Source organism: Monodelphis domestica, chromosome 1 (assembly GCF_027887165.1).
Source record: "Monodelphis domestica isolate mMonDom1 chromosome 1, mMonDom1.pri, whole genome shotgun sequence".
Taxonomy (NCBI): domain Eukaryota; kingdom Metazoa; phylum Chordata; class Mammalia; order Didelphimorphia; family Didelphidae; genus Monodelphis; species Monodelphis domestica.
In genome coordinates this window covers 80,146,559-80,170,796 of record NC_077227.1, presented here as the reverse complement: position 1 = coordinate 80,170,796, position 24,238 = coordinate 80,146,559, and the positions used below count along the sequence as shown (strand labels likewise).

The following is a 24,238-nucleotide window of genomic DNA, read 5'->3' as shown; positions in this document are numbered from 1 at the left end:
GTTACTCTCTTATGGAATGTAAGTCTTTTGTGGATGGGATATATTCCACCTTTGCTTTGTATTGCTGATCCTAATGTATAGTGCCCAACACAAGGTCAGAGAAGCTTAATAAATATTTTGTTGAATTATGAATTATCATAATACTTTTAGCCATTGTCCAGATTAGCCAATGCAGTGATTCAGGGAAAAGTATAGCCTTTTAAAGGGAAAGACATTACCCAAGATAAAAATTAGAGTCAAACAACAAATGTGGGAAGAAACAATTTCTTTGAGACTCTGTTTGTTACAACATATGAATGGTTTGTTTTTGGTGGGGAGGGGAAGAGAAACAAAAACTCTTTAAATAAATGTAGTTACTTTAACTTAAGAGCTAAAAAGGAATAGTCCCCCTTCATCACAGGAATATTGAAATTTCAATGGCTGTCTTACAGAGAGGGTTTGATAGACCTGTTACTGCTGGGCATGTTACATATATCTAGAATCCCCAAACCTCATTGTGTGTATGTGTGTGCTTTCTCAGAGACATATCCCTCTCCCCTCTGGCTTCCTTCCTAAATCCTATCATGTTACTATCAAGAACTCTGCTTAGGCATGGTACATCACCATATCTCCGCTGCTCTTCCAACACATTCCAGCATTCGTAGAATGAGGCTGTGTATCTTCTTCAACATATCATAACTAGTTGTCCAAAGGGTAGTGAGTCCTGAGCTAACTTTCATTAGGCATGGAGGTAAATGTCCACAGGTAAATGTCCAGAACGATCAAGATTCTTGAAGGACTTATTGGTCAACAAGCATTTAGGAAGCATTTACTTGATGATAGGCATTATATTAAGCGTTGGGAAAAAGACAATTCCTACCCTCAAAGGAACGTACATTTTAATGGGGGATGACAACACATAAAAGAAAGCTGGGAAAGGAAGGATTGGGGAGACCGGAATTGAAGGTGACATGGTAGAGAAAGTCCAGAGCATAGCCTAAAGAGGAATGCCAGAAGGCCAGAGGAGTCAAGCACCCAACACCAAGAATATCAGTTTCAAGGAGCCTGAGCTTCCATTTTCCTGAGTAAGAGACTAATGAGAAAGTATTTTGGATTGCTGCTGAGACTCACTAGGCTCATGAAGTCCTAATCCTTGCTTCCTAATCCCTTGTTACTAGCTACTTGTTTTAAATCAGCATAGACATTTAAGAATATAAAATTCCTAAGCTTAGAAAATGTTACTGGGCTTGTGTTTCATCTAAACCATCTTTTCCTCAGGGGCCACTCGTACAAACAGTAGTTACTTAATAAATGCTTATTAAATGGATGAATGAATGGTCTTTAGCTATAATGCAATAGAATAATTTATATATATATATATAACATTATAACATAATAATTTATAGCCTCTGCCCATAAATGTGGATATGGTTGTTTAATGGTCAGTACAGAAAGATCTTGGTGTTTCATCTTCTTTAATCAAACCTTGAATAATAATGAAATTTCCTTACTGTTCCACCCCCTCTTCCCTGTGTTTCCAGATCAGTGGAAGCGATGCTGGATGGACCTTGGGTTACATGCTGAACTTGACCAACATGATCCCAGCAGAGCAGCCTTTATATCCACCTCTCTCCCATTCGACATATGTCTTCCTCATGGTCCTCTTCAGCCTGGTCCTAGCTGGTGTTTTCTTCATTGGATGGCTTATCTTTAGAAAGCCTTCATGCCTCCAGAAAGGAACTGTATAGCAAGTCTAGCTGAGATCAGCTGGGTGAGAGCATGACAGAAACACTTACAGGGAGAACGTTTCTTTCTCCTGCAATTTCATGCTGCACTTCTTCATGGGGGTCAATCTTTACCAGCACAATGCTTCCCTTGACTTCTGCTGCAGGATTTTTCTCAGGAGGGTATCTTGCCATCTGTGTCCCATGCTTCATGGCAAAAATCTAGCATCTCCTTGTGATTCTTTTCTTTTCACCTTCTTTTTCCTGTGTGTTTTATGCCTTTGTGGGTCACAAGGATTCGCCATTTTTTTCAGAACCTTGCTTTATTGGACAGCCTCATTTATTTGGAAGAGAAGAGATGAGGAAGCTATGAATCATCTGCAGTGACCTATGAAGGCCAGTGGGATACACTGGGAGGCTCCGGTGGCTAGACAATGCCTCATCTCAGGAATTGTTTAAATTCCATTGGGATTTCCTTCTATTCTCCTGCCTCCCATTTATGAAGACCAAATGGAGCCTCTCTCTGTATGGGGCAGAGACCAATGGGCTGGAGGAAAGATCTTTAGACTAGGCCAAAGTTGGCTAGGGCCAAAGAGTATCACATGGTCATTCTCTGTGGTAATATGATGCTTACCTCAGTACCATACTGTGTCACCACTGGGATATGACTTCCTGGGGGCAGTCCCACTTCTGCCAGTATACTTTGTTTTAGAGCTGCTAAACATACAAGCATACTAGTCCTAGGGAACATGTCATGGTGGATGTGTGTATGTCAAGATTAAAGATATAGTTTCTACTCAGGGTTGAGAATAAGTATACTCGTGTATCACAGCTTACACAAAATCAGGCCTCAGTGTGGGATCAGGCATGGTAGTTTTGGGTAAAAGTGGGGAAACCTATTTATCAGTTGTAGAGCAAGGATTCTCAGACTTTTTCATCTCAGGACCCTTTTTTACTCTTAAAAATTATTGAAACACCCCTCCATCCCAGAGCCTTTTTGTTTGTATAGGTTATATCTGCTGATATTTATTGTATTCAAAATTTAAATGTCAGTATTACTATAAATGGAATTTTGACCTCACAGACACTCAGATTCCGGGGATCCCTGGACCACACTTTGACAACTCCTTCTCTGGAGTTACAGGTCTTTAAGTTGTGATGACAATCTGCAGCAAGTAATTAACATGTTTCGAGAAACAGTGATGCTGGCCTTGCCTTGTGACCTATTTCCTTTTGTGGAAAATGGATGTGCTGTTGTCAATTCTGGGAGAGGTGGGAGAAGGGAAGATGGTAAAGAATCCCTGTGCTATCCACTTCCATGAACCGTTATAAGAATTGCCTCTTAGGCAAGATTAATGGTATGTGATTTTTTAAATTTTGTTCCAGAACTCTGATCTCTCCTTCAGTGGGCTTGTTATTGAGCTGGTGGGGGAAGAAATAATTTTGCTAAAAGTAAATGCCATATGTCCCTTTTCCCCCAGAACAACATTTCTGCTTTTTAACATGTCCAAATGGTATAAACCTGTGAGGAAGGAACCAACTTCTCTTTTAGAGTTATTCCTAGCTGAACCTTGTTGGCCTTGAGCAGGAGTCTGATGCCAAATTTGGACATTTAAATCCTCTCTGAGGACAAAGCAATCAGTCAATGATGAGAACATTCCTTGTTTCTGTTTGCATTCTTCTCCATATGTTCCAAGTACAAACCAAGTCCTCCCCGATCATTGAATTCAAAGAGCTTGTTTGAAAAACACAAACATTCACTCCAAGTCTCTGAGACATAATAAAAGTCTTGGACAACTCCATTTATTTGGAAGGGAGTAAGATGAAGCTATGATTCAGCAATAGTTGCTGGTGAAGGTACTACATCATTGTTTCTTACAGCACGTTAATTAACTTTACTGCAGAGAATCATGGCGACCTAATGACTTATTGCTCCATAGCCACAGTGGTCAAAGTGTGGTCCAGGGAGTCCATGAGGTCTGCGAGGTCCTTTGCAGAGCAGTATAGATGGCATATGATATTAATGATTTCTTATTGCAACCCTAGGAGTAGCTCTTTAAAAATTAATAATTACAACATATGGTTATGTAGCGCTTTGTTATCTTAAAGTATTGTATAATCTCATTTGAGCTCTGTAACAACTTCATGCAGGTATTATTTGTCCCATTTTATAGATGAGAAAACTAAAACTCAGAGAATTTAAATGACAACACCAAGGTCACATAGCTAGCCTGTCTCAAAATTGGGATTCAAATCCAGGTTTTCTAACTCCAAGTCCCATGTTCATCTATTCTATGCCACTCATTTTACAGGGGAACACCATATATCTGACACCTTTAAACAATATTTAATAATAAAGGTGAAAAATTAAGAGGCTAAATATTTACTTCTTAGGACCTTGCCTAACTCACAGCACTCCAAGTCCATTTCTTACAACAGTGAACTTCATCGCATTGCTTGGCCACCAAGAAATCGAAGGGATAAGCTACCAATCTCTACAGATCTCAGCAAAACCATTGAAGAAATTAGACCAAGGCTCAGCTTAGTCTAAGGAGTAAGCCAGAGTCAGATTAACAGGATTTCAGGGTATATAAATCTTTTAATAACAGACTAATATCATCACTAATTATATCTCGTTGCAATTATTTCTAGACCCTTAGGTTAAGAGAATGCTCTGTGATCTCTTAAGAGAGAGTAAAGAGTGGGGTTGGGAGGGAGAATTGGGGCTGTATATACGTGTGTGTGTGTTTTTTTTTTTGGTCCATTATAGTCCACAAAAGAATATATACCATCATAAAGTCATATAATTATTGTAGGGTCTTTTTTTTAAGAAATAGGAAAGAATTCAACTAATATGCTTTTAGTATTAAGAATAGAATACATAGATATTTGTTAACAGAATAAATAATTTAAAGTATGTATCATTTCTATATTATGGTTTATGAGAAAGCAGGGTCTATGGTAAAAACTGGCAAAGAGAGTAGAGACTTTCCGGGCAAGGAAAGAAGACAGGGGCAGAGTAGTACACTCAAGGCAGAGAAAAAAACATTCCCTCCCCACCTCCCACCCCCGTCTTCCTCTACATTTCCCTAGTAGAGGGAGATATTTATTTTTGCAACCACAAGTATTGTGTTATAATTCCCATTGGAGCATTTATTATATTTGAAGTTGGAAGTCATCTTTAACTAGGATTTTAATATTTTAGCTAAAAGTTTTTGTTCATTCTTCAAGTTTTGCTGCATTAAGTGAGAATAGGTGCCAGCTACTTGGTATCAATGCGTAGATGGTCTGGCAGCTTCAATGGATATTAGCTTTTTTTTAATCATCAAGACAATTACTTAAATAAAAACATAGGCTCAGCCAGGGCACCCTTTGCAGCTCAAATGGCCTCACATTTTAAATTGACAGAATTCCTTAAAGACTCATGTACCCATTTTCTTTCTTAATTACACATGTAATACCCTGTATAATACATTAAAAACTTTTCAGTTTAACAAAAATACACCAAAATTAAACAAAGCTGGTTTTATCATAGGCATAAATATGTTTTCATAGTGGGAGAAATGATGGCCAAAATACATTCCATTTATTAATTCATTTCAAGCTGGATCTAAATACATGGACTATGGCTTCCACACTCTTATAAAATCAATATGAACCTCTAAAATCAAGTGACTTCATTGATTTGGCCTCATAGATTTCCTCTGAAACCAGGATGAAAGGGGCTATAATTCATTATAGCATCCTTGAGTGGAGCTGGTCCTCCAATAAACATATAATATATAGAGGTGTTGGCTGAGGGGCGCCATATTGAGAAGGTTTTGCAGGGATTCTTTTATTAAATGAATTTGATGGTAGCTAGATTAGATGTGAACACTGGTCTAGGCTTTTATGCACAAGGATGACCTGGTAGTATCTGACGATACTATAATGGCATTATGGGCAGGAACAAACAAGTTGAGTCCATGTTTTTATATTGTAAAGAGATATTTTACAACAAAACCTCATCTGAAAAGTGCACCTCTTTCCATAAATGACCACTTGAATGAAGTTCTCTGAGAAGCTATGTCACTTATCTTCTTGCTGTGACTTGAAAAGAGGGAAAGGACAGAAAAGGGAGTAGAATGGGAAAATGGGAAAGAAAGGATAGGAAACTGAAATGTGGAGGGAAGAAGAAGGGAAGGGAAAGGACAAAGTGTACTAAGAACTACGTAGATGCTTAATTATTGAGAAAATCTTGTTAGAGAAAAGTCTCACATTAAGAGAATTGTATATAAGAATATAACCTAAAAATCTAGCCACTCACCAGAGGAACCCCAGACTTTAACTTGCTCCAAAAAGGTATTTAAATCTCTATGGGCTAAAATAAGCTTTTTAGAAGTGTTATGGTCCCTTCTCCCCCCCAAAAATGTCCTAGATCAACCTTTTCAAACATCATTTCCACTTTTCACTTGTCTTATGTTTAAAGCTATAGTGATTCTCGATTGCATCCAATGTAAAATCTCCACCTGACTTTCAAAGCTCTCAAGAGAGGTTTACTGGATTTATTGTTTGCATCATTCATTATAGCTCATAAAGTACTAGTAACACAATAGGAGCTTAATAAATGCCTTTGAATGAGTGCTCTCTTCAATAGCTATCACCTGAGAAGTGTTCCTAGTCTTCACTTATGAGACAGTTTAACAGCCAGTATGATCATAGAACATCCAAATTAGTATCCATTAGTTAAGGCAAATGCTTAAGGAGGAGGATAGAACCATTAGAGCACATCCAGATATGGGTATGATTATGTAAACAATCAAATGACTTCTGTCTGAAAATAATTGGAAAAAACACTAATCCCTCCAATGTGGAGGAAATATTTGAAGTTATTTGAATATAAAGATGTAATCATGACATTGTACATCACCTAAAATGGTAGGTAATATTGGGCCTGACTTGAATTAATGAATGAATTCTTAGATACTCTGTCTATATTTTTTAAAAAAACAACAAAAAAAAACAATTCTTATGTTCTGTCTTAGAATCAATTCTATGTAGTGGTTCCAAGGCAAAGAGGCTAGTCAACTGGGGTTAAGTGACTTGCCTGGGGTCACACAGTTAGAATCTAGTTAGGAAACTAGATTCAAACCCATGACTTCCTTTCTCTAGGCCTGGCTCTGTATCTAGTGGACCATCTAACTGCCTCTGGGCCTCTACTTTGAGCCATCGCCAGCAGGTGAACAGTGGATACCCATTTTTGCTGAAATTTCACAGATTAGAGTAGAATTGAATTTTGGAGCTGAAAGGAACTTAGAAATGATCTAGTTCAATTCTCTTATTTTATAGATGAAAAAATTTAGACCATGAGAATTTAATGGCTTGACCCAAGTCACTTATCTAATTAGTTTACACAGTTGGGACTACAATCAATGTTTCTTAAACATCTATGGCTTTTTTAAAAGGTGAGATTAGGGATATGTGATCATTATGCTGTCCTTTTCTCCAAAAAATATAATTCTATATTAAGGAAAAATAGATGAATATTATTCCAGTTTTATTAAAGTTAATTAAAAAGATAAAAGATAAATCTGTAAGTATTTAAAATAGCAATTTTTTTCTACTAGTTAACTGTCAACAGTAAACTGTTGGTTGGTTTGATTTCCTAACTTCTCAGCTTCACCAAGACTTTCTAATGCTTTCTATTCTAACATTTCTAGCTACTATTCAGGAAGTACTTAATTATCTTTTTAACACTCCCCCCCAATAGGAATATACTTGCTCTTCTTCTACCAAGGTCACACTTTACCTGCACTTTAGGATGTTTAGCCCCTTTATGCTTAGCCTTTTCCATGTATTTCTAGACTGTTCTTGAAACAGAAGCACATAAACTTCCTTATATCTCAGACCCCTCTGACTAAGTGAATTGTCTTTTCATCAAATAATCCAACTTCTAATAATATTAATGTTACTAATTAACCCTATTAAAATCACATAAATGGTAATTGACTGTTATAGACTACTTTAAAGTCTGCAAAATATTTTATTTACAAGCTTTTCTTCTCCAGCTAAGTTAGAGCCACCCAAGAAAACATCAGATATGAAATCCAGTTATTTCTCAGTGATCAAATTTATAGCAAGAAAGGTTTTACTAATTGTGTTTTCTGAAAGGAAAGGTGATTAGTAGAATTCATAATAGAAGTAAGGAAAACTATGGCATTAGCTTCCTGATACACACTAATGACCTGGGAATACCCCAGATGTGTTTTGGAGCATTGAGTTTTGTTTCTACTCACTGCTTTAGTTTGTGATCCTCAGTTCAAAGCAATGACTCCGTCCTATTGTTGCTTGGTATACTATAAACATCTAGAACTAATATTTGGCTGCATGTATTGTATAAAAGCAAAACACAGAAAATTCCATATTTTGGACTAATCAGAACACTTTATTTTACTACTGAGTGTCAGTTACAAAATTGAGGTCCTAAAATAAAAAATCAGTCAGTCAATAAACATTTATTAAACACCTACTAAGTACCAGGTACTGTGCTAAGCTGGGGTAATAAAAAAATGCAAAGGATAATCTCTGCTCTGAAGGAGCTCACAGGGTAATGTGGAAGACAAGCAAACAAATTTAGACAAACAAACTATATATAGAATAAATGGGAAATAAGAGAAAATACTAGAATTAAAAGGGGTTGGGAAAGGCTTGTCCCATAGAAAATGGGATTTAAGTTGAGTCTTGAAGGAAGCCAGAGAAGTCAGGATGCAGAAATGAGGAGGTAGAATATTTTAGGCATGGTGAGGCAGGCATTAAACATCCCAAGAAGCATATGTATTTGATAGAAGAAATAAAGAGAATTACCAAAAGGAGATTCTTGAAGCCTATTTCTTGTAACCTTCAATTTTAAAAAGAACTGCTAAGGAACAATATTTTTCTCTAGGCTAAAACTTTTTCCAGGCCTTTCCCTTTAGGAAAATGAATAGAACAAAAACTCTTCCTTCCTTTCTTTTTCTTTCTTTCTTTCTTTCAATAAAGGTCTTCCTTCCTTCCTTCCTTCCTTCCTTCCTTCCTTCCTTCCTTCCTTCCTTCCTTCCTTCCTTCCTTCCTTCCTTCCTTCCTTCCTTCCTTCCTTCCTTCCTTCCTTCCTTCCTTCCTTCCTTCCTTCCTTCCTTCCTTCCTTCCTTCCTTCCTTCCTTCCTGTCTTGACATTGATACTAAGTATCTGTTCTAAGGGCTAGAGTACAAGTAAGGGCTCAGCAATTGGAATTAAGTGACCAGGATCATGCAGCTAGGAAGTGCCTGAGAGTAGATTTGAACCCATGTTTGAACTCTGTCTTCAGGCCTGGCTCTCTATCTGCCGAGCCACCTAGCTGCCCTTTCCTAAGGTCTCTCTAAGGAAATGGATTAGGAGTAATAATCAAGCCTAACTTTCATCTATATGTCATTATTTTTTCTTCCCACCCACCTACTATTTCTCCAAAGTTAAGACATTGTTCCTAGATCAGTTTGTTATTATATCCATCTTATAATAGATGAAGAAAAACTGAGAGAAGTTAAGGATAACTTGGGTAAAGTCACACAGGGATTGGATCAAGATCATAGGTTCATAGGATTTAAGGTTATAAATTTTGAACTGGAGTGGACCTTTTAAGTCATATAGTCATATGGTAACAACTGCCATTTTGTGGACAAAGAAAGTGAGGTCCAAAGACACCAAAGTTCTTGCCCAAGTCACAGACTTAGAAGAGAGTAGCATACAAACTTCAGTTCCGTGATGCTAACTCCAAGACTTTTTCATACCAATCTGCTAACTCAACTGTACACTCCACCTCCAAGATCCCAGACCATAGAAAGGATCAAGTTGTTTTATCTCAGCTGACTTTCCTTATTTCTGATTCTTTTCTCTACTTATTTTTATGCTTCATTTTTCTTGTTGCCACATGCAGGTTTCAAATCTACTGTATTCTAGACATTCTATGTGGAAATGAATGGTGTCTTGAAAGTCTGGCCAACATGGTCTCATGAATATTTTGGTTACTTTTTTCTATCTGATCAGCTGGGAAAATAGCAGTTCTGAGTCCACACTTCTCAAAAAATAAGGGGGGGGGTGGCAATTGGAATAGAGAAACAAATATGTAGACTTTGGCATAATAGAAATGCCATACAAAGCCATGGTATTACCGCTTATAGAACTGTAGAACATCAGAGCTGGAAGAGAACTTAGAAATCATGGAGCCAAGAAGCAGAAGCAGCTAGATGGTGTCAGTCTAGAGTGCTGAGCCTAGAGTCAGGAAGAGGTGAGTTCAAATATAGCCTGAAAAAAAAATGTGATCCTGGACAAATCACTTAACTTCTGTCTGCCTACCTCCCAGAATTGGTTATAACGATCAGATGATATAATATTTGTAAAACACTTCATATAGTGCCTGGAACATAGAAGGTGCTAAATAAATCCTTATTTTTCTCCCTTTCCCTCCCCTTACCTGAAGCTTAGAAGAGTAAAGTGTGGAAGTGACAGTCATGACAAAAATGAGGTCCCAAAACATTTAATTCATTGTTATTTCCGGTATACCAAACCTAGAGCCATTGGTAAATAGAAATTCTAATAAAGAAATAAGTTCCAAAAATTCAACTATACCATCGATTGGCTACATCCTCTTTTATTTTTGTTTGTTTCATTTTCATCTTTGGATCCTTAATAATTCCTAGGCCAAGAATCTAAATGGGAACACAAGTCACAAACTGTGGCTCCAGAGAGCCTGCAGTTGAATAGAATCACAAAAACCATATCTCTCAGTTGAAAAGAAATCAAGTCATGTAATTCAATCTGTATACAAACAGGAATTCCTTAATGATACCATCCATCATCCTCTGCTTGAAGAACCTCAGTGATGAGGAACACCTTGATACAACCCTTTCTACTGTGTTGGGAAGGATTTGGGGATGGGGAGGTTTAAGGGGGAAGAACTGAAATCTTCAACTTTGTAACTTTCATTTACTGCTTTTACTGAGTTCTACCTTCTGGAGTCAAGGAGAACAAATATAATTCCTTTTGCCCAAAATGTGTCACGTGTAATTTTTTTCATAAAGTTTGTTGTTAAATATTAACCAGCATATACTTGCACTGAAGTCATAAGTTGTGGAAACTTGATGGATAGTATTGTCTTTGGTGGGAGTACAGAAATTGGAGTCAGGGATGGGTTCTGGGAGAAAGATGATCAATTGAGTTTGAGATGTATCAAGCATGAGACAAGAAGCTGGGGCATCCAAAGATGACCAAGAGGGAGTTGGCAATACAGGACTGGATATTAGGAAAAATATTAGGGCTATATATAAAGATATGGTGCCCATGTAATCTATGAAGAGATGACAATCACAGAGGAATTGAAGAGGGTACCAAAATAAAGAATACAATGTAAGCCTTGGAATGTCCATGCATGAGGAGTGGGGGATAGTTGCTAAACCAATGAACGGCACTGAAGAAGAGTAGTAAAAATTAGGAGAATCAGGAGAGAGTAGTTCCATAGAAGCCAAGAGAAGAGAAAGTATCCAGGAGGAATGATTAATGGTGTCAAATGCTATAGAGAGGTCAAGAAAGATAAAATTTGAGGGGGAAAAACTCACTGGATTCAACAGTTATAAAAGTGTTGATAACTGGAGGGATTAGTTTAGATAGAAATGTTTCTGTGAGACTGAAACACTGGTATAATCAAATGTAATGGACTTCTTTACTAGCAGCAATGCAATGATCCAGGACAATTCTGAGGGACTTATGAGAAAGAACACTATCTGTGGGAGTAGAAACACAGAAGAAAAACAACTGCTTGATCACATGGTTCGATGGGTATATGATTGGGGATTTTGGCTTTAAAAGATCACTCTATTGCAATTATCAATAATATGGAACTAGGTCTTGATCAATGATACATGTAAAACCCAGTAGAATTGCATGTTGGCTATGGGAAGGGAGGGGGAGAGAAGGGAAGGGAAAGAACATGAATCATATAACCATGGGAAAATATTCTAAATTAAATAAAATTAAAAAAAAAAGAAATGTTTCTGTGGCCAAAAATCCAATTGCTCCAGGCTGAAAAGAGGGTAGACAAGGAAATGGAGATAATGAAATGGATAACTTATTTTATAAATTTGATAACCAAAGGGAAGGGAAATAAAACAATAGTTTGAGATAAAGGGCTCAAGAAAAGTTTTTCTTTTTTTAAAGGATTATGGAAAGATAGGAGTGTGTTTTTAAGAAGTAGGGGAGGAGTCAGTAGTTAGAACAGCAGTTAGAATTTGGGGAACACATAGGGATGCACATCTGTCATCTCAAGTCATCTTAAGGTCACTGATGCAAAAACTGGGGTATAAAAAGACTAGTTACTTAAGATGAATTTTGTGAGTCTTGAAATTTCTCAGACTTGTGAATGTTAAAAAAATTCCCCATTGGGGAATTCTCCATTGGAACAATTCCCTACTGGGACATTCCCCATTTGGAAAGTGAGAACTCTACTTAGATCAGAAATGGGAAGACCTCTACTCCACCCATACTTAAGACTGCTTTAGAGGAGAAAACTCCTTGCTGAAACAATGAAAAATACTTACACCCATACTTAAGCCATGCCTATTTTAAGAATTAATTACAAAGGGGTGGTAAGTACCTAAAAAGGTCAGGCAACTTGTGAACTTAAAAGGAGCAAAGAGGAAAAAACTTACACAGAGATTCTAACCTACTCAGATGTGGATTACTAAAAGGATTAATCTACTCAGGTGTGAATTCAGAATGGGCTGTCCTTTGGAAAACGTCTACTGTGATTGGTAGATGGAAGAACTTAGGGGAGGTAACATAGGAGAAAACCCGCTATATAAGAAAAAGGACAGACTGTTGAGAAAATTCTCTTGAGAAGGAGCCTCTTGAGATATACAGGCTCTTGAGAGACAATCTCTAAGGAAGTCTTTCAAGGGAGGCTGACTCTGGCTGGAACTCCCTCTGGGGAGACTCTGTCCCCCTGAATCCTCGCTTGAACAGATCTTATGGTGAGTGATTAGGACTGACTGATCTTTTCTCTTAGGGAGTAGGCCTGGGTTGGCCAGGGCTGCCTGGGCCGGCCTATTCTTTTCTCATTTATTTCCTTTTTCTCTCTCTCTCTTTCTTTGATTCCCCATTGTATTATTAATTAAAAATCTCTATAAAACCCAGTTGACTTGGGTATATTCATAATTGGGAATATTTCCCTGGTGACCACCTTAAATATTTGATTTAAAACAAGAGACTGTGGTGAAAACATATTTCCTGTAGTCACAATTTACTCACCCACTCTTATATCTAGCACAATTTATATCTTCCACTATTTTACTCACTACAGTTTACAACCTCAACCATTTTAACTCTTACAGTTTATGGTGTCCCACTCTTTTAAATGCCACAATATGTAGAATATCTCCACATAGGAGTACCTGAGACCTATCTCAAGCATACAAGGACAAGGACTTGGATTGTTAGCTGCTTTGTGATATGTAGACTGGTAATTATTTCAATTAATCCATTTTTCCCCTTCCTTACAACTAACCCATTTTTTCAACTAATCCATTTTTCCTTTACTATCTCTTGGCAAATAATTCTATTTTAATCCAAATCTATGCAACAAAGGTATAAATATATACTTAACATTCTGTTGATGGACAATTCCTAATAGTGACAGATATCTAGGTTTCCTAGATTTCAGAAAAGTATATACAACTGAAATATACTCTATATTAATAAATCAAATTGATTTCCAGGAAGCACGATTTCTCATGCTATCCATGTGGACAAGATGTAGAAATATAGGCTAAATAATAGTCATTAGGGAAGGTATCTTCATCGAGCTCTTAGAACCATGTAAAAGGCACTGTGCTAAGCACTTTATAAATATTATCTCATGTGATCAACCCTGGAAGGTAGACACTGTTATCACCATTCTATGGTTAAGGAAAACAGAGACAGATAGAGGATAAGTGACTTTGCCCAAGGTCACATAGCTAGAAATGTCTCTGGCTGGCTTTAAACTTGTATCTATCTGATGCTAGATTCAGTGCTCTATTCACTGCACCATCTAGCTGCCATACTATAGTATCATAATATATTTTCTATTTACATGGGTGCATTTTGTCACTTCTTGAGGGCAGGGACTGTTTTATTTTTTCTTTGTGTTTCCAGTGTCTAGAACAGTGTCTTGCACATAGGAGCTTAATGAATATTTGCTTGCTAATTTCAAATACTACAAATTTATTAGTAGGAAATTTAATTTTCATTACAAGTTTTGCCACCAGAAAAACAATTCTATAAGTATACACAATTAAAAATGAAAATTAATCAGTTTCCAGTTTAAAAATAAGTTACTATTTAATATTTCATATTTATAGCTTTCCCACCCCAGAAATATTTACAGACGCTAATACTAGCCTGAGATAATTAAAGTACCACATATATACTTAGAGAAGCTACTTTGACAATAACACAAGTTCTATATTCCCACAAAATGAAAAAAAAAATCTTGTTTTTCACTCAGTCTGATCCATTAACAAAGTGAGGCAAATACAGATAAATGATCATATAGAAAATCAAAATGGAAATGATGAGCCATTCAGCTCTAGTTGCAAATCCTGCTTATTATTTCTTATAACACAATAGTATCCCATCACCATCATATACCACAATTTATTCAGCCATTCCCTAATTGAGGAACATCCCTTCAATTTCCAATTCTTTGCCACCACAAAAAGAGCAGTTATAAATATTTTTGTTCAAATAGGCCCTTTTCCCTTTGTAGCCAAGAGAAATGGTCAAAAAGCAGAGAAAGTATGAAAGGTAATGAAAATGGACCCAAGAGAAGCAGATGGAACAGTAATGAACCAGCAGGGGGAAAATTCCATGGAATTCCAAAGAAGATTTAAAAAGAGAAAAAACTATTGGCCAGAATGAGGTCTGGTCACTCTTCTCACTTCTCTGACTGACTCACCACACTCTGATCAGAGCTAGGGAGCAGAATTGGTTTTCCATAAACCTTTTGCTACCTGGCTGTTGCTGAAGAAGTGTTTCTACCTTTTTTGTTGAAGATCATCCTGAATCATCAGTTTACTCTTGAAAGACAATTTGATCTCCCATCAAATATAGCTATAGAAAAATAGGGGTAGGGTATCCCCAGTCCCTCTGTCCCACCTTTTCTCCTTTTATCTTTCTTCCCCCAGAAATAAATTAGCCATTTAGTATTCCAAAGACTGTCTCTGAAGTTTGTAGTAGGAGGGAAGATTCAAAGTTCAAACAGAAGAAAGTTGGGAGGGGTTGACTCACTCTTGGTCAAGTCCAGACTCCATTAAGCTTAGTGAGGAAAGAGAAAGTGGCTACACTTTAATCAACCCCCTCCAGCAGCTGGTTTCCTATTCCAAGCTCTTTGAGGCCCCCTCTTTCAATCCCACTATTATAATTTTGGCACCCTTATCAAGAAAACTTGAATCCACCCCAGGCTATTGAAAAAAGAATATAGAAGTATGTTGGGAAAGAAACAACAAGTAACAACATGATGCTTCAATTGCTATTTTGGGCATCTGTAATAACTGCAACATATTTATTTAAAAATCAAAGGGAGCAAGAACGGGAAAAGGAAGAATTAAAACAAAAGCTACACCATACTGAGGAATCTTTAAAGCAGAAAAGAATTGAAGAAATCAAGGATTTACATGCCATAAAAACACACTCTAGACCCTCTTAACAACAAAGAGGTCAAAGAAAAACAAGAAAGTGCTTTTTGTGCAACCGGGTTGGCCACATTGTAAAAGACTGTTACCTCAAGAAAAAATATGAGCAGGGTAGCAATAGAAGTACTAGGAATCGACTTCCAGGTAATCATGGCTGCAATCTAGACGCCACACGCTTCCTCTCCCCGGCACCGAACGAAATAGACTACATCAAAGGAGCATAAAATCACCTTTGGAGGAACAGAAGGACTCCCCAGCACCCCACAGAGGCAAAGGTATGTGAGGCTTGAACATTTCCACACTAAAATAAGAAGGAAAAGCTTGCACAGAAAAGTGAACTGAGCCGCCCTTCCCCCATCCCACCTCCCCCACTAAACCAGAGTGAGCTACCTGAGCGCTCACCAGGACAGCGAGTGAGTGGGGAGCGTCTCTGTCTGGGGGGGCACTCCAGGGTCCTTGGGATCTGGGGACTGCCAGGATAAGGCATCTCAGGGCGGTTTCACTGGAGAATCCAGCGCGGAGCTGTACTTGGGGCGGGCTGCGTGAACATCCCGGCGGGGCTGAGCACCAGGGGCGGATCACGCGCTGATTATCTGGGCGGAGCTGAACACCTGGGCAGTGTGGCTGTGATCAGGGACCCAGCACTCTAAGAAACCTCTGAGGCTGGGAAGAACTAGTCTGAAGCAACCTAAATTCACAGAAAAACCACCCATATAACCCAGATCCCAGACCAAAAAGGAAAGGGGAATAAAACCACCAAAGGGATGGCTCACATGGCCCAAAATCAAGCCTCCAGGAAGAAAGGGAAAAAAGTGTCTATTGAAAACTTTTATGGTGGAAGTACCCAAGGAAAAGAGGGGAATGAGGAGGAAATCCAAAAAAATTCAGAACACGCCTCCCAAAATGGAAACTATCAACAAGCTCTGGAAGATCTCAAACTGGAACTTATCCAAAAGATGGAAACCTGGAAAGAAAAATGGGAGAAAGAGATCAGCTGTCTAACAGATAAGAATGCTCAATTGGAAAAAGAACTCGAAGCATCCAATAGAAGGGCAGACAAGGCTAAAAAGCAAAACCAGTCCCTAACGACCAGAATTAAGCACCTCGAAGAAAGCGAGATGATAAAACAGCAAGAATCAATAAAGCAAACCCAAATAATTAATGAATTAGAAGAAAACATAAAATATCTCACTGAGAAGGTCACAGACCTGGAGAATAGAGGGAGATGAGAAAATCTCCGAATTATCGGTCTCCCAGAAAAACCAGAGGTAAACAACAAACTCGATATTATTCTACAGGAGATTATAAAAGAAAATTGCCCCCACGTTCTGGAGCAAGGGGGCAAAATAGAAATAGAAAGGATTCATAGAACACCTTCTATACTAAATCCCCAAAAGACAACCCCTAGGAATGTAATTGCCAAATTCAAGAGCTTCCAAGTAAAGGAGAAAATCCTACAAGAAGCCAAGAAGAAGAGCTTCAGATATAAGGGGGCTCCCATAAGGATCACACACGACTTAGCGGCTAACACACTAAGAGACCGCAAAGCATGGAACACGATATTTAGAAAGGCAAGAGAGCTGGGTCTCCAACCAAGAATCAACTACCCAGCAAAACTGACTATATACTTCCAGGGGAAAGTATGGGCATTCAACAAAATAGAAGATTTCCAAGCATTTGCTAAGAAAAGACCAGAGCTCTGTGCAAAGTTCAATATCCAAGCACAGAAAGCAAGAGAAACATGAAAAGGTAAATATTAAAGAAAGGGAAAAGGAGATAAATCTTATCTTTTTCTTTAAGTCAAACTCCCTTCTATAAGGACTACATTTACATCAAATTATATATATTAATATGTGGGGAAAATGTTTTGTGTAACTCTCATAAATTGTATCATCATAAGAGTAGTTAGAAGAAACATGCATAGGGAAAGATTGGGGCATTAAGAAGATTTGGGGAAAGTTGGGGCAAAGAAAGGAAAAGGGAGGGGGGAACCGCGATAATACTAAGATTAACTTCAAGAAATAGGGGGGAATCAATAGAATAATCTTTCCCATATAAAGATACACATGGGAAGGGGAGGGGAAGAACTCTCATATGAGAAGGAGAGGAAGAGAGCGTGAAGTGGAATTACTTAAACCTTACTCTCAGTGAAATCAAATCTGAGAGGGAAGAACATCTAGATCCAGTGGGATCCTGAATTCTATCTTATCCATTAGGGCAAGAAAGAAAGGAAAATCAAGGAGGGGGAGGGGGCAGGGAGTACAAAAAGGGAGGGAAGGAGAGGGGGGAGGGGAAGGGAGCATAAAAAGGGAGGGGCTAGAAAGGGAAGCATCTCAAGGGAGGGGACTAGGGGGACTGACCTAAAGTAAATCACTGGTTCAAAAGAAGAAAGCTAAAGAAGAAAGGTCAGAACTAGAGGAAGATATCAAAATGCCAGCGAATCCACAAATAACAATCATAACTTTGAACGTGAATGGGATGAACTCACCCATAAAACGTAGACAAATAGCAGATTGGATTAGAACCCAAAACCCTACCATATGTTGTCTTCAAGAAACACATATGAGACGGGTTGACACTCACAAGGTTAGAATTAAAGGTTGGAATAAGACCTTTTGAGCCTCAACCGATAGAAAGAAGGCAGGAGTTGCAATCATGATATCTGACAAAGCCAAAGTACAAATAGACCTGATCAAAAGGGACAGGGAAGGTAAATATATTCTGCTAAAAGGAAGTATAGACAATGAGGAAATATCACTAATCAACATGTATGCACCAAATGGTATAGCATCCAAATTTTTAATAGAGAAACTAGGAGAATTGAAGGAGGAAATAGACAGTAAAACCATATTAGTGGGAGACTTGAACCAACCACTATCAAATTTAGATAAATCAAACCAAAAAATAAACAAGAAAGAGGTAAAAGAGGTGAATGAAATCTTAGAAAAATTAGAGTTAATAGACATATGGAGAAAAATAAATAGGGACAAAAAAGAATACACCTTCTTTTCAGCACCACATGGCACATTCACAAAAATAGATCATACGCTAGGTCATAGAAACATGGCACTCAAATGCAGAAAAGCAGAAATATTAACTGCAGCCTTTTCAGATCACAAGGCAATTAAAATATTGATCGGCAAGGGTACATGGAGACCCAAATCAAAAATTAATTGGAAATTAAATAACATGATACTCCAAAATCGGATAGTTAGAGAAGAAATCATAGAAATAATTAACAATTTCGTTGAAGAAAATGACAACGGCGAAACATCCTTTCAAACCTTATGGGATGCAGCCAAGGCAGTACTTAGAGGAAAATTCATATCCCTGAGTGCATATATTAACAAATTAGGGAGGACAGAGACCAAGGAATTGGAAATGCAAATCAAAAAACTTGAGAATGAACAAATTAAAAACCCCCAGAAGAAAACCATACTAGAGATCCTAAAAATTAAGGGAGAAATTAATAAAATAGAAAGTGACAGAACTATTAAGCTAATAAACAAGACTAGAAGCTGGTACTTTGAAAAAACAGACAAAATAGACAAAGTACTGGTTAATTTAATTTAAAAAAGGAAAGAAGAAAGGCAAATTAATAGCATCAAGGATGAAAAGGGGGATCTCACCTCCAATGAAGAGGAAATTAAGGCAATCATTAAAAACTACTTTGCCCAACTATATGGCAATAAATATACCAACCTAGGTGATATGGATGAATATTTACAAAAACATAAATTGCCTAGACTAACAGAAGAAGAAATAGTTTTCTTAAATAATCCCATATCAGAAAAAGAAATCCAACAGGCCATCACAGAACTTCCTAAGAAAAAATCCCCAGGGCCTGATGGATTCACCAGCGAATTCTATCAAACATTCAGAGAACAGTTAATCCCAATACTATACAAACTATTTGACATAATAAGCAAAGAGGGAGTTCTACCAAACTCCTTTTATGACACAAGCATGGTACTGATTCCAAAACCAGGCAGGCCAAAAACAGAGAAAGAAAATTATAGACCAATCTCCCTAATGAATATAGATGCAAAAATCTTAAATAGGATACTAGCAAAAAGACTCCAGCAAGTGATTAGAAGGGTCATCCACCATGATCAAGTAGGATTCATACCAGGGATGCAGGGCTGGTTCAACATTAGGAAAACTATCCACATAATTGACCACATCAACAAGCAAACCAACAAGAACCACATGATTATCTCAGTAGATGCAGAAAAAGCATTTGATAAAATACAACACCCATTCCTACTAAAAACACTAGAAAGCATAGGAATAGAAGGGTCATTCCTAAAAATAATAAACAGTATATATCTAAAACCATCAACTAATATCATCTGCAATGGGGATAAACTAAATCCATTCCCATTAAGATCAGGAGTGAAACAAGGATGCCCATTATCACCTCTATTATTTGACATTGTACTAGAAACACTAGCAGTAGCAATTAGAGAAGAAAAAGAAATTGAAGGCATCAAAATAGGCAAGGAGGAGACCAAATTATCGCTCTTTGCAGATGACATGATGGTCTCCTTAAAGAATCCTAGAGATTCAACCAAAAAGCTAATCGAAATAATCAACAACTTTAGCAAAGTTGCAGGATACAAAATAAACCTACATAAGTCATCAGCATTTCTATATAATTCCAACACAGCTCAGCAGCAAGAACTAGAAAGAGAAATCCCATTCAAAATTACCCTAGACAAAATAAAATACTTAGGAATCTATCTCCTGAGACAAACACAGGATCTATATGAACACAACTACAAAACACTTTCCACACAACTAAAACTAGACCTGAACAATTGGAAGAACATTAACTGCTCATGGGTAGGACGAGCCAATATAATAAAAATGACCATCCTACCCAAACTCATCTATCTATTTAGTGCCATACCCATGGAACTTCCAAAAATTTTTTTTACTGATTTAGAAAAAACCATAACAAAGTTCATTTGGAAGAACAAAAGATCAAGGATATCCAGGGAAATAATGAAAAAAAATACAAAGGAAGGGGGTCTTGCAGTCCCAGATCTCAGACTATATTACAAAGCAGCGGTCATCAAAACAATTTGGTACTGGCTAAGAGACAGAAAGGAGGATCAGTGGAGTAGACTGGGGGCAAGCAACCTCAGCAAGACAGTATATGACAAACCCAAAGATCCCAGCTTTTGGGACAAAAATCCACTATTTCATAAAAACTGCTGGGAAAATTGGAGGACAGTGTGGGAAAGATTAGGCTTAGATCAACACCTCACACCCTACACCAAGATAAATTCAAAATGGATGAATGACTTGAACATAAAGAAGGAAACTATAAGAAAATTAGGCGAACACAGAATAGCATACATGCCAGACCTTTGGGAAGGGAAAGACTTCAAAACCAAGCAAGAATTAGAAAGAGTTACAAAATGCAAAATAAATAATCTGGATTACATCAAATTAAAAAGGTTTTGTACAAACAAAACCAATGTAACCAAAATCAGAAGGGTAGCAACAAATTGGGAAACAATCTTCATAAAAACCTCTGACAAAGGTTTAATTACTCAAATTTATAAAGAACTAAATCAATTGTACAAAAAATCAAGCCATTCTCCAATTGACAAATGGGCAAGGGACATGAACAGGCAATTCTCAGCCAAAGAAATCAAAACTATTAATAAGCACATGAAAAAGTGCTCTACATCTCTTATAATCAGAGAGATGCAAATCAAAACAACTCTGAGGTATCACCTCACACCTAGCAGATTGACTAACATGACAGCTATGCAAAGTAATGAATGCTGGAGGGGATGTGGCAAAGTGGGGACATTAATTCATTGCTGGTGGAGTTGTGAATTGATCCAACCATTCTGGAGGGCAATTTGGAACTATGTCCAAAGGGCGATAAAAGACTGTCTGCCCTTTGATCCAGCAATAGCACTGCTGGGCTTGTACCCCAAAGAGATAATGGACAAAAAGACTTGTACAAGAATATTCATAGCTGCGCTCTTTGTGGTGGCCAAAAATTGGAAAATGAGGGGATGCCCTTCAATTGAGGAATGGCTGAACAAATTGTGGTATATGTTGGTGATGGAATACTATTGTGCTAAAAGGAATAATAAAGTGGAGGAGTTCCATGGAGACTGGAACAACCTCCAGGAAGTGATGCAGAGCGAAAGGAGCAGAACCAGGAAAACATTATACACAGAGACTGATACATTGTGGTACAATCGAAGGTGATGGACTTCTCCATTAGTATCAATGCAATTTCCCTGAACAATCTGCAGGGATCTAAAAAAAAAATACTACCCACAAGCAGAGGATAAACTGTGGGAGTAAAAACACCGATAAAAAGCAACTGCTTGACTACAGGGTTGGAGGAGATAAGACTGAGGAGAGACTCTAAATGAACACTATAATGCAAATTCCAACAACAGGGAAATGGGTTCGAGTCAAGAACACATGTGATAACCAGTGGAATCATGCGTCGGCTATGGGAGAGGGAAAGGCGGGGGGGGGGGGGAAGGGGAGGGGAGGAAAAGAAAACGATCTTTGTTTCCAGTGAATAATGTATGAAAATGACCAAATAAAATAATGTTTAAAAAAAAATGAAATCTCAAAAAAAAAAAGAAGAAGTACTAGGAATCAAGGAAAACTTACTACAGGTCCAATAAAAATATTTGCTGTTCTCATTGCACCCTGAAAAATTCAGAAACACCAGTTCTTAAAAGTATGCAGGCAGCTATTCAATCTGGAGCTAAACCATGGTACTCTGATGTGGTAATTAAAGACAAATATTCAGCATGAGCGCCAGGACCCTAAATTATTAGTATAAAAAGATTGGGCATGGGAGAAAAGATTGGAAGAGTCTAAAAAGTAATAAAGGACTAAAAGGATTGAAATCTAAAAACAAAAAGGGAAAAGAGATTGCATGAGTGGTGCCTGAAAATGAATGTATAGGTTCTGTGAGAATTTCCTATGAAGAACCAAAACAAAGCATGAGTAAAAAGCAGAGACAAGTTAAGGAGATAGAATTGGAGATCAGAAACAAAGAAGCAGAGATGAGATAAGATGGGAGCATAGTAACTAGTCAAGAGAAAACCAAAGAACAAATTAAAACATATCTGGAAAATCTCTTTGAGTGCAGATTGGGTTTAGGGATTGATCAGAGAAGAAAGAATCATAAAAAACTTATATCAACAATATAATAAATTGACAAAAACAACAAGGAAACAAAATTTCAATTCCTTAAAAGTAGACAATTATGTAATTGTGCAGACAGATGTTACTACTGCAAATGTATCTATAAAGCCTAAATACAATATAAATACGTTCATAGATATGAACAAATACCCACTTGGACTGATTAAAAGTGCAAAAAGCTGTTTGGTACAGACTCCTGTAAAAAAAAGACCTAGCCTGAATACTGAAGATATGATTTTTCACCCTGTACATTATAACATGGAAAATTCAAATCTAAATGATTATGTATCTTAAAATGGAGTTGAAATTGATGATCAAATTCAAGATATTGGAAATATAATAACTTATATTTGAAAATATAAATGGAATTCAGGACACAGCAAGTGCCATGATGGCTCAGGCTTCAAAAAGCTTCAATGGAGCCAAGGTTCTGAATGCAGGGGGGAGGTCTGACCATGTCAGAGAAAAAGAATAGGCAGATAGCTATGGTTTAGATTCAGGTTCCAAGACAGAGAAAAACATTACAGACATAAGTGTCAATGAAGATCAGCCAGGAAATGAATTAAACCAAGAAATTTTAATTGGTACAACCATACAGTTAGCAGATGATGAAAGTGCAGTGCAGATTAACAACATGACAATGGGTTCATTGACATCTGAAAAACCTAAACCATATGTATGGATTAAGGTAGGAAAAAAGCAATACAAAGCTCTCGTTGATACTGGTGCTTCAAAGTCAGTCCTAAAGACATTCCCAGGAGATACCCCATTAGAGGGTATGGTTTCAGTGGCAGGAGCTACTGGGGAAATATAACAGGCCCAAGAGCTCAAAAGCACAATGATTAAACTAGGTCCTCTCACCATTGACCATATTTTCCTCCTAATTCCTAGATGTCTGGATGCATTTTTTTTTATGTAAAATCAGGGCAACCCTGCAATGTGAACAGTCTGGAAATATATATTTACCTCTCCCCAAACATTCATTAAAGCATTATCCATTATTATATCTGGAACAATTAGAGGAAAAACCTGAACAACTACATGCATTGATATCAATGTATGAAATTCCTGTTGACATACCACAAAGAGTTTTTGCTAAACATAAGAATGATGTGGGTAGAATTAAATCTGCAGCATTGGTTAAAATAGAAGTCAAGGATGGTGTACCTCCTAAGATACCTCAATACAAGCTTAGTAAGGAAGCTATTCAAGGCATAACTGCAATCATCAACAGTTTACTGGAGCAAGACATTTTAAAACCAACAGTGTCTGAATTTAATAGTCCAATTTTAGCTATTAATAAAAACAAACCAAATGCAGATGACTCTTTTGCCTGGAGATTTGTGGAGGATCTTAGGGCAGTGAACAATTTTATCAAGAAAACTCATACCATTACACCTTTACCAAATGATATTACACAAATACCACCCAATGCCCAGTGGTATAACATGATTGATCTGAGCAATACATACTTCACAATACCATTGCACCCTGACTCCCAAAACATTTTTTTTTCTTGTGGGGACAAAATAAGCTCTGATGGACTAGGCTTGTACAGGGCTGTTGTGAATCAGCCTCTATCTTCTGTCAATTGCTTCAGAGAGACCTAGCAACTATCA

At 37.5% G+C, this 24,238-nt stretch overlaps 1 protein-coding gene across 2 annotated transcripts in view; it reads left to right on the top strand.

Annotated features, from left to right (window-relative positions):
* Positions 1-10,747, top strand: part of ENTPD1 (ectonucleoside triphosphate diphosphohydrolase 1) — a 111,033-nt gene extending 100,286 nt beyond the window's left edge. For both annotated transcript variants that reach the window (XM_007478721.3, XM_007478720.3), the window contains exon 10: positions 1,521-10,747. In XM_007478721.3, the coding sequence (XP_007478783.1) occupies positions 1,521-1,727 (207 nt within the window). In that variant the 3' untranslated portion in view covers positions 1,728-10,747. The remainder of the gene's footprint in view (positions 1-1,520) is intronic.
* The last annotated feature ends 13,491 nt before the right edge of the window (positions 10,748-24,238 follow it).